Raw genomic sequence first — 10,649 nt, 5'->3', positions numbered from 1 at the left:
ACGGTATACACCGCCACGGAGGATCCAGCAGTAGATCCCGACTGACTCGAGACAGACCCAGCCGTGGGCGCTACTAGCCCAGTCGTAGAGGAGGCAGTCGCCGCAGATCCAGTTGACGAACCCGTCTTGAACAATGTCGGGGCAACGGATCCAGCTTTGGACGCCGACCCAGATTTGGATGACGCAACTGCAATAGATCCAGTCGGTGATACCGTCTTGGTAGCGGATCCAGGCTTGGATCCATATTTCGTCGGTACAATCGCAACGGATACAGTTTTGGAGGGCGCCGTGACACAGGATCGACCTTGCAAGCCACTTTGGCAGCAGAACCGGGCTTGGGCTTGTCCTTGGAAGAAGATCCGGCAACTGATCCAACCTTGGTGGAAGCTTTGATGGAGGAGGACACAGGCTTGGACGAACCTTGGTTTTGGAACCAGTCTGACTTGAGCCGCCATGCGTAGCCCCCCCCCCCAGGTCATCCGCACCACCATCATCGTCGACCTCTCCAGCTCCAACAGGGGACAAAATCTGAGTTCTTTGCGGGGCCGGGGGGGGGGGGGGCAACGCCGCGGTGGATACGCTGCGGGGACGTTTCACTGTCGAAGGATCCACCCCACCTAGGTAGGCTGCAGTGTTAGCTTGAGCTGGGTGTGGATCCGCAATGTCGCGCTCGGATAGAATCCGGTCGCGCTCCAGAACCGGTTGCCTGTGCTGATTGCGGACGGTAGCGACTTGATCCCGTAGTTGAGTCGAAATCGTCTCAACATCTTTCAATTTGTCCCTGGATCAGCAGAACAAGTGAATATGGGATTACAAGAAGGAAACAAGAGCGGATCCACGTACGCATACGGCGAAACTTGGATTGCAGCTCCGTCTGCGTCCGCGTGACATCTGCCCACTCGGTAGCCGCCTTGTCGAGATGGAGCTCGGTATCCGTCAACTTGACTTGGCGTTCGTCGCGGGCTTGAATCATACGCTCGAATTCCATAAGCGCGTAGTCTCGCCCAGTCGACAACTACTCGATCGACGCTTTCAGTTTTTAGTTCGACGGACCAGGGCGGCATTTGGTGACGAAGAGGATGGATCCGGCGCGGGAGACCCTCCGCGAGCTGACCCCAATGCGATCTGTGGTGTAGCGGGATCAATAACATTTGCGAGATGCTGGATCCAGTACCAACTGCGCTAGACACCGACTAACGGAGGGGGTCCCCCGATGGTCCGTGTTCTGCTGAACTTTCCTCACCTTGTGTACCCGTCGGTAGGGCGGGATCTTGCTCTCTCGGTAACTTCCGAAGAGTTCAAGTGGTGAAGCTTAAGTGTCTTGGCGGGACGTGGGGATGGGGTGGAGCAGCCGTGGTAAACTCTTCACTCTGCGTCCGTGGCTGGTTCTGGACCCTAAGCGAATATTCGAGATTATGGACCCTGGGCCTAGAACGTGGATCTGGCCTTAGGGTTGCCTTGCAGGTGTCTTCCCTTGCCTTTGTTTTCCTTTGCGTCGTACCTGCCGCCTCCTGTGACGGGATCTTGAGAGTTGAGAGCCTCTGGGGTATAACCGACCAAGTAGTAAATCCGGTTAGCCTGTCGGATCTGCACGTGTAAAGGAAAAGCTTACTAGGTTGTAGGATCTGGCCAATGTATTATCCAGTTATCACCACCAACACTAGATTCGCAATTCCCAACCTTCTCCGAGCTCGTACGGCCAATGTAGCTCCGATTCGTGAGGGCGGGAAGGCACTTGCGTAATACTGTGCAAATAGAAGTCTGTATTGATACTTAAGCCTATACCTGCCTGGATTCTACCTTCTATGTCTTTCATCTGCTAAATCCCTTACCAGGCTCGGCTGCATGTCCCTTCTTCCCTTGACCCATCATCCCAGCTGTATTATCTTCAGATCCACCGGATCCATGGCGTAATCATTATGGCCACCCTATTATGGATGCACTCATACGGATCCAGGTTGCTGTAAGTGTACACTCGTCATGGATCTGAGCTCTCCAATCCTCCAACATCGTCTTGTGACCGTCTGTGATCTCCATTGTCCCACGAAAGTTTGAGATCCACTGTATCCATCATCCCTGCATCCTGGATCCAGGTCTCTCTATGCGGGATCCTCACCTCCTTGGATCCGAACTCGGAAGTATGGGATCAGGGACACCTCGCGGTGGATCGTGCCTTCTCGTTAGTCGTGGATACTAGATGCACCTTCAGATGACACCTACCATCATTCCTTCATAGGATCCACACTCGATCCACCCGTACATAGTATATCCCATATCCCCCTAAGTGAACTCAGGTGAGGGTGGATCCGGGGCCTTCCGTGGTGGATCTTGCCTTCCCATACGTCACCCATACCAGATCCATCGTCGGCTTATATGGGATGCCGCTCATCATGGCCAATCCACCTTAGGCAACGTGAATCCCTGCCTGGCGAGCCAAATCCTCTCTAATCACTTGAAAATGTCACTGATTCGGGATAGTGACCTCTTGCTAGGTCCATTCTCTTATTTTTTGAGAAAGCACTTCACCACAATCGCCTCCTGTACGTGGTCGGCGCTGCATAACAGCGTTCACGGCGTCCACTCCCAGCGTCCCTGCTCTTCCAACAGTTTCCTCCTCTACGTGACGCATGTCTCCCACCAAGCGCACTAGCACATCGCCGGGCAAGGCCCCATCCACCACTCCGCCGGTCAGTCCCTCTATGTCGCCCACCGATTTGCGGGCCTTAGCCCAAGCTCTTTTTTTTCGATCAGGTGCGGACCTTGGCGGCGGAGCTCGAGACGGCCCAAAATGCTCGGGACCAAGCTCAACGTGCGGAGGCGGCTGCTCAGCAGGCTTATCAGTCATTATCCATGTCTTCGTACGCCACCCGGCTCCAAACCTTGCAATCTCAGGTCCATGATCAGGCTATGGAGATTCAAGGGTGGGAGCACCGCGCGGCTTCTCGCTCGCAGGATCTGCAACTCTTGTTGGCCGATCAAGCAGTCGAGATCCGTGACTTGACTGGACGGCTGGATCGCGCCTCCCGTCAACGGGATGGCATGCGAGACGACAACGACCATCTCCTTCGGGAGATGGCGCTCGCCGGATCCGAGATCCACCAGCTCCAATCCCGGATTCACGACCTCGAACGGGATCTGGAAGAGTCCCAAGCTGCTAGCGCGGGTGCTGACGAGCGCTTAGGTCGGCTCCGCGACGGGTTGTGCCTGACTCAGGAAGGGTAGTGACCAACGATTATGTGGGATCCGCCCATGGCAGATCCGCATTAGGGTCGGCGCGCGGAGGGTCCCCCGTACCGAATCCACCTCCCTCTTTGCCAAATTTGGCTCTTGCTCTTCTCTCCGAGGCGTTGATAGATACCAATAGTCGCTCGAGAAAGCATCGACTGGGCGAGACTACGCGCTTGAGGAATTCGTACGAATGACTCAAGCCCGCGTCGAGATCCATGTCAAGCTGGCGGATACCGAGCTTCAGCGTGACAAGGCGGCCACCGAGTGGGCAGATGCCAAGCGAACACAGACGGAACTGAAATCCAAGATCCGTCGCATGAGTACGTGAATCCTCCTTTGTTTCCTTCTGGTAATCCCATATTCAATTGTTATGTCGATCCAGGTGACAAATTTAAGGATGCTGAGGCAACTTCAGCGAAGCTACGGGATCCGCTTGCTACTGCTAGTGCTCAGCACCAGCAGCAGGTTCTAGAGCGCGATCGCAGGTTATCCGAGCGGTACTTGGCGCGTCGACGACTGATTTTGGTGGCCGCTGCTATCTCAGATCCTGTTTCTCCTCCCCCTGAATCGTCGGATCCACTTTCTCCCGTGGCTGGATCGCCTCCTGCCGCCAGCGTCTCAGCTGCTCCGCAGTCTCCGAGTGGGGCGGGTCCGTCGGCCGCGAAACGGCCGCGTAGTGCATCCCCTGCTCCTGGTACTGGATCCCCCCAGCCATTCCGGTAGGTAGTATCAAGAGGAGAAACCGAGACCCAAGACGATGGCAATACCAGGTCGAGAAATATTACCGGCAAGCCAGATCGCAGGTGAACGAACGGTTGCGAAGTGCGATACAGCATCGAGCGGATCGACACAGCGAAGATGCCCGTACACATCAAATCCAAGTTGGACCACAGGTGTGGCTGTACCTAGATCGAGTATAGAAACGTATGCCCGTAAACGGGCCCATCTTTGGCACAGACCGTTCCGAGTAAGCGAAAAGATAGGGGGGGGGCACGCCGTGAAGTTGGAAGCGGCAGGTACCGAATATCGCCTGTTCCCCGTACACGGGGGGCCGAATCATACTAGTCTAATTGAGACTGAGTCGTAGGAGCTAGATCCGGCTCTAATCCAAGCGCGGATCCAGCCCGGATCCAGGAATTAGCCCAGATTCAGGAGTACGCTGAAAGGGTGGATCCAGCCCAGATCCAGCTGTACGCTGAAAGGGTGGATCAAGTTCAGATCCAGGTGTACGCGGAAGGCTCTAACAGGATTCCTCATTCAACAAGAGAATGTTAAAGACATATTCAAGTAACGATAAATGAATTTAAATAGCTTATGCAAAAAGGCTAGCTCGACCCAGTTTCCAGTCGCTAGTTACTACTACGAAGCGAATCCACGAAGACTGAAACTGGAGGCGTACCGTGAAAGAACGATAGGGATCAGGTAGTCTGGGGCTGAACCTTGAAGTGCTTGCCCACCAGACGCTGGATCTAGTGTCCTGGGTATTGGCTCGGGTCCCCCCCAAATTGGATACGCCAAGGCTCGGCTTCATCGATCTCTTGCAGAGCCTCCAATACGTTCGTTGGTTCTGGGCGGTGGAGGTTGGGATCCTCCAAGTTGGCTTGACAGGATACGGACCCCGGAAACCACGTTACCTTATCCCCGCGTCGGGGAAAATGCAAGAAGGACGGACCCAACAAGATATCCAAGTCACACCAACCGTCTTGGATCGCCAACACAAGGATCACGAGAACCTTCTTCCAATCCCGACCGGCGTGACTGCGTCTGTTGCCGCGCTGCTTGTTAAAGTTCGACAACCATGTAGATCCCCGCAATTGGGTGCGAGAGACAGGGAACCGATGGGCGCCTTCTCATGTGGCAATCCGGTGCTTGGAGACGAAGTCCCAGAAGGCACGAACGAGCTACACGAGACGTCCATCCACGTCACTTCGGAGGCTAACAGGATCCACTAGTGCGGTCGTCAGCGTATCCCATGGTGCGGCATCCTGTAGTTCTTCCACGTGAGATCTGGTGACGAGCGAATCCACATAGTCGGACGTCGGGATGACATCCTCTTCACGAGGGAATATCCACTCAGCACGAAACGTCATCTCAGGGAACAGGACAGTGATCTTCATCGTGACGTTGGCGACCCGGTTCAGTTTCTTGGCGGACCAAGGCTCAATGTCTCTTGTAGCGAAAGCCACAGGAGCGCGCCGACCAGGAATGAAGACAGCATCCGGACCAAACGGAGCCACGGGGAGCATACCTGGCAAAGAAGAATTAGGAGGAGCGGGGATCAAGATAGATCCAGGGGATCCGCCACCATGATGTGAACCCCCTCCACTATGGCTACCCGACCCACTATCACTGTCGACCTGGATCGCGGATTCCGGAGTGCCGGCTCCGGATCCGGCCGTGTCAGCGACTTGCTGGGGCGGTGTCGAGCGAGATCTCCGCCGGGCTTCGGATCTGGACTGGGACAAGGCACGTCGCGTGTCTTCCTTCAAGGTATCATCAGCAACTCGAGCCTCCTCTGAATCCTCCGGGCTTTCATCGTCATCGTCGTCGTCATTGTCATCGTCATCGTCGTCCGGGGTGAAGCAATAATGGCCGGTTGACAGTGTACGCTTTGAGGACGATCGGATGGGAGGCCCCGAGCCGTCGGACCAATCCGATCCCTCTTCCTCGTAGTCCTCCGAGCTGCCAAGTCCACAACCAGTGGGGGGTGACACGTTTGGCTTTTCCCTTTCCCGGATCCCAGTTCCGACAGGCGGAGAGCCGGTAGAATCTGGTCGGGGAACGGGTCTTAGGAGAAGCTCAGGCTTGTTTGTGAGGCGGGGGGGGGGCAAAGACAGCGGGCAACTATGTCATATCGTCCCCAGCTAATGGATCTGCCGAACGCATGGTGCAGGCGATCACGAGGGCGCTCAAAATGTATGTCCAGGATTTGGATCAGCGGGATTGGGATGTGTACGCAGAGCGCCTCACCTTCGCAATAAATACCGCACAGGACAGGATCCGGGGCGATACCCCATTTTACTTGGAACATGGGTGGGATCCTAGATCCACTTTAGAAGAAGGATTCTGTTGAAGGCTCGATAGAAATCGGACATGAAACCTGGCTGCCGATCACGCCAAATCATCTCACTAGCACCAAATCTACGAAAGACACACTCCTCGTACGATTCAGCGATGGTCTGTGCAGTTCTGGACGCGCTAGCCTTAACTATCACGTATACGGTAAAAAAAAAAAGATCCCCCCAGATCGACAATTCTGTATTTCCTTTGAACGACTTGGGTAACGAGGGGATGTGATCCATGGCTATGATTTGGAGCAGGTAAGTCGCTTGGACATTCCCAGGAGACTCCCCTTCGATTGTGGGTCTGCCCTTGCCTGTCTCACAATCCACACATTCACCGACATATCGTTGCACACTCTTGAATAGTCCCCTCCAGTGGAAACATTCTCGGATCCGTTGGTAGGTCCGACCGATTCCCTGATGTGCACCGTCTAAGCTAGCGTGATAGTGATGTAGGACATCCTGTTGCAAGGTTTCCGGCATCACCAATTTCATCAATCCGTCTCGACCCTCGCTGACTTGTTTCGTAGGGGGAAACGGTTTGTGGAATGAGGGTCTCCATCTGAAATGCGCTTACACTTGCGTTGTTCAGCTGTTGAAGAGATTTCTCGCGCATCAAGACTCTTGGACTACGCATCTGATGAGCTTGGCCATCCATTTTCAAAATAAAGTCCAAGCGAAGAAAACAGCGACTACGACACGGACATTCAACGTGAAGCTACTGCTTCTTTCGTGGCATCATATTCCATTTTACTTTGCTTCGAGATGGCGGAGGTCCTTTATCGCTACAAAACCCACAATGCGTCGACAACTATCGACGTTTACGAGAGTTTGCTGGGGCGTTTGCGTGGCTCAAATATTCAAATATCTCTTTACGCAATGTATGACGAGCTTATTTCGCTTAGACTATCGTTTCTGCATGCGTCAAAGGTTTCTAAGTCAGAAAAGTCGTTGCGTCATCTTGACGCTGCCATATCCGCAATTAACGAAATCATTACGCAAAGGAAGAAGCGAACACATCTGTTCACGTCTGAAGCTGTGAAGAAGTGAGCGAAGAGGATTCAGTGGCCTAGTTCTAATCACCTCCCATTCTACTTCAGCGTTGTCGAAGTGCTATTTGTTCGCGGCTATGTCGTGCAATGTCAGGAGGAAATGATGCGGATTCCTGTCGATCGCAGGCGTAGCTGGCGTGATTACCGCGCACTGCACCAGGAGCTGCTGGAACTTGAGAAGAAATCCGCTCGAATATCCGGCAACAAGGATCGAATGCTCAGTAGTGTGCGATATCGCGCGGAAAACATAGAGAGGCTTAAAATATTTGTTTTGGAGCTACTCATGATGTGATGATCACGAATATGTTGTCGAGCTACCCGTTTGTGGCCATTCACCTCGAGGGGCAGACAACTATAGCGCGATTGCCACCAACATGGACGAATTTGGCTCCTAGCTGGGAAGAAGACATCGAGATTCTGGTCTCCTCGGCTAAGATTAGCAGCAATACTATTAGTATGATGAACCGCGTTAGACGAAATTCCCGGTGGCAAGATGCAGATACGATTGGATACGTATCGATAACAATGCACGATCGGATTGCAGCACACGACACCGAAGGGAAATTTGATGAGACTGACCCTGTTGAAACTGCCAAACCAACGGCCTAGTAGTGACCACAACAAGAAAGCTTTGATATTTCTCAGCTTCCAAGTGATTGTGAAACCCCAAACAACCATGCCGTCATCACATAAACGGACTGATATGTGGGCAACTCGAAGTGGTAACTGGGATGTTGAGGATGCTTGCGCATTTGCATGGAGACTTGCAAGTTTTTGCGTCATCTCGCTGGATCTGGAGCCGATTTGCTTGCCAGTCCATGAGAGAAAACGACTTGTTTATCGCAGAATGGTTTTTCATAAAAGCCGTATGTTTGACCTCTGAGCTACAACGACGAACAGGCAAGGCTAGGATTCGACTCAACATGACTTACGCATTGGTTATTGTCGCCGGCGTAGTGGGAATAAGTCGCTGCTTCCCCACGCAATGAAGTATTGACACGGAAGACATCACCGACGTCGGAGTGGGTTAAGATTACGATTCGGAGTGTCGGCGGTGGCAACACCACTCACTACTTTAACCAAGATACATGTGAATCGTTCTGTTCGAATTGGCGCGATGAGCCACTCGAATATGCTTGTTGAGTGTAGGAAGGACTAGCGCTCATGAGTGCTTAAAGAGTTGAGCGAGTCGAGAGCTGACAAGTAAGAGACGAGTGTTTGAGTAAAAGCAAGTAAATTGCAAAGTGATTCATTTGAGCCTTTTCGAGCTTCTGTGTTTGTGAAAAGGGAGGAAAGCCCATTAATACAAAACCCCGGTGGACTTACTCTACTGGCTACACTGCACGTTCCTGGAAGTGGCCCCCGTTTGGGTGGCTATGGATGGCTATCCAAACTGGGTGTCATGGATTCCTTCAACGTTCCACAGAGTGCATGTAAGCCACCAGTAGTAGATTTCCAGCCGAAAACACAGCCTAACACAGGCCTCATCCCCGCAGAGCAAAGTGACCGCCAGAATCAGGAAGTGTGGTCGACACCATAGAGACAGATTCTCATACTCCCACTTCTCGTTGCTCTGCAAAAAAAGAGTGTAGTGTCTGATAGAGCGTTATCAGTCTCTTCACTACGATGTTACCGCGAAAGCATACCAGACACCACTTCAAAAGCTCACACCATTTCCTCCAGGACCCTCCAGTCCCGAAGCAAATAAGTCACCGTGCTAGCTGCTACCGCCTCCCAGCTCTCATCACAGTCGCTTACCAAAGACAAATCCCATTCAACACGTACACGTCCGTGGTTGTCTCCTTGAAAACATATCTGCTTTCACGATGCACACGCAATGAGATGACCTTACAAGCTTCACCGCTTGCTACATCCCAAGTCCATAGTTGATCGGGACAGCTCCAAATCGCCCATGCAAATCAAACTCGACAATCCTGCGATTATCCAAGCAGATCACTGATAGTTACTCCGGATCTGCACGTTATTCCACGCAGTCACGACATTCTCCATATTCAACTTATCGCGCAGGTATTCAAAGCGCCCCGGACCCAGCGCTTTAGTGAAGATGTGGGCCAGGTTTTCAGAACTTGGTACATACTCCAATTGCGCCATACCTTCATCAACGAATTCGGCCACTATTTGAGCTTCTTTGGCAAATCGCTGTACTTAATAAATTTTGTTTAAGTTGTTTTATAAAACATTAACATCTAACATCATAATAACAAATATTCGTGCTGTTGCCACGGTTCGCAATTGCCTGAAGGGCACTCTGATTATCACAGTACACTGTTGATACATCCAGGTCCACTAGCAGTTCCTTTAAAAATCGCCTTACCCAAACGAGATTGTCGACACAACCACAAGCCGCAACGGGCTCTGAAGAGCAAGTATTCGCTGTCACCCGCCCTTGCGGCTTACTCTTCCACATCCACGCACAACCACTAAGCTGCTGTACAAATTGCCAGCTGAGAGAGGCTACAGCGGACGAGTGGAAAGAGATAGTGGGTATTGCAGAGGGCGCAATAGCATGCAGGCGGATGCCAGGTTTCCTTAGCAGTGTGTCCGATTCTCAGGAGCGACTCAGGCTGCACACCACAATTCAGCAACAAGTGGAAGGCGAGTTCGTACTACAATTGAGAGGCAAAGCAAGAGTGAGACAAAGCCGGCAGCAGACTCGACTGATTAAGGAAGACATCTTGCTGGACGCAGCCAATGCTCGAATTAGTGTGCACGAGTTGCAACATATGCTAAATTTGGCCAAGACAATAGCGTACAACGACATCAAGAGAAGTATTCACATCTTCTTTTTCGACCGAGCGACAGCAGCCAAGTTCCAAGGCATGCAGGTGCCCTTCCGAGGCATTATGTACTCCTAAACGAACATGCATCGACCGGATACGGGATCAGTCTGGGATCGTCAGTTGAACAATGATGGCGTACGCAGGACAGCACAGAGGGAATATGATGTGGAGATCCACAACTTGACAAGGTTCACGGATATTGGACAGCTGACAGCATTCCTGACCAAGCACCTAGCAGTGGCCTTTAAGTTGGCGAATGTGGATCCGTTCACGCCAAATTCAATGCGGACTACAGCAGGGACGGTGAGGATTACATCAGCGGAATGCCCGGATATCTCCGGGGCATCGTGCGAATTATTAGGTTTGGCAGAACTCTTATCTTGAAGCACCCCTACACCTTAAAACAATTACAATGTTTCCGCTGCGGAAACCTCGGCCACATCATGGCGCGCTGCCAGATTTCAGAAGACGCGCTCAAAGTGGAAGGCAGCAGAGTGGCTGACGAC

General features: G+C 52.4%; 1 protein-coding gene across 1 annotated transcript; it reads left to right on the top strand.

Moving 5' to 3' along the window:
- Positions 1-7,055: 7,055 nt before the first annotated feature.
- Positions 7,056-7,977, top strand: PITG_19598 (uncharacterized protein; the record flags this gene model as incomplete). Its single annotated transcript, XM_002896026.1, has 4 exons — positions 7,056-7,220; positions 7,347-7,610; positions 7,691-7,855; positions 7,972-7,977. 4 exons carry the CDS (start codon positions 7,056-7,058, stop codon positions 7,975-7,977), a joined length of 600 nt encoding a protein of 199 aa, XP_002896072.1.
- Positions 7,978-10,649: the final 2,672 nt, after the last annotated feature.

The sequence above is a fragment of the Phytophthora infestans genome, genomic scaffold (assembly GCF_000142945.1).
Source record: "Phytophthora infestans T30-4 supercont1.109 genomic scaffold, whole genome shotgun sequence".
Lineage (NCBI taxonomy): Eukaryota > Oomycota > Peronosporomycetes > Peronosporales > Peronosporaceae > Phytophthora > Phytophthora infestans.
The sequence above is the reverse complement of the archived record's forward strand: the minus strand, read 5'-3'. Positions and strand labels throughout refer to the sequence as shown.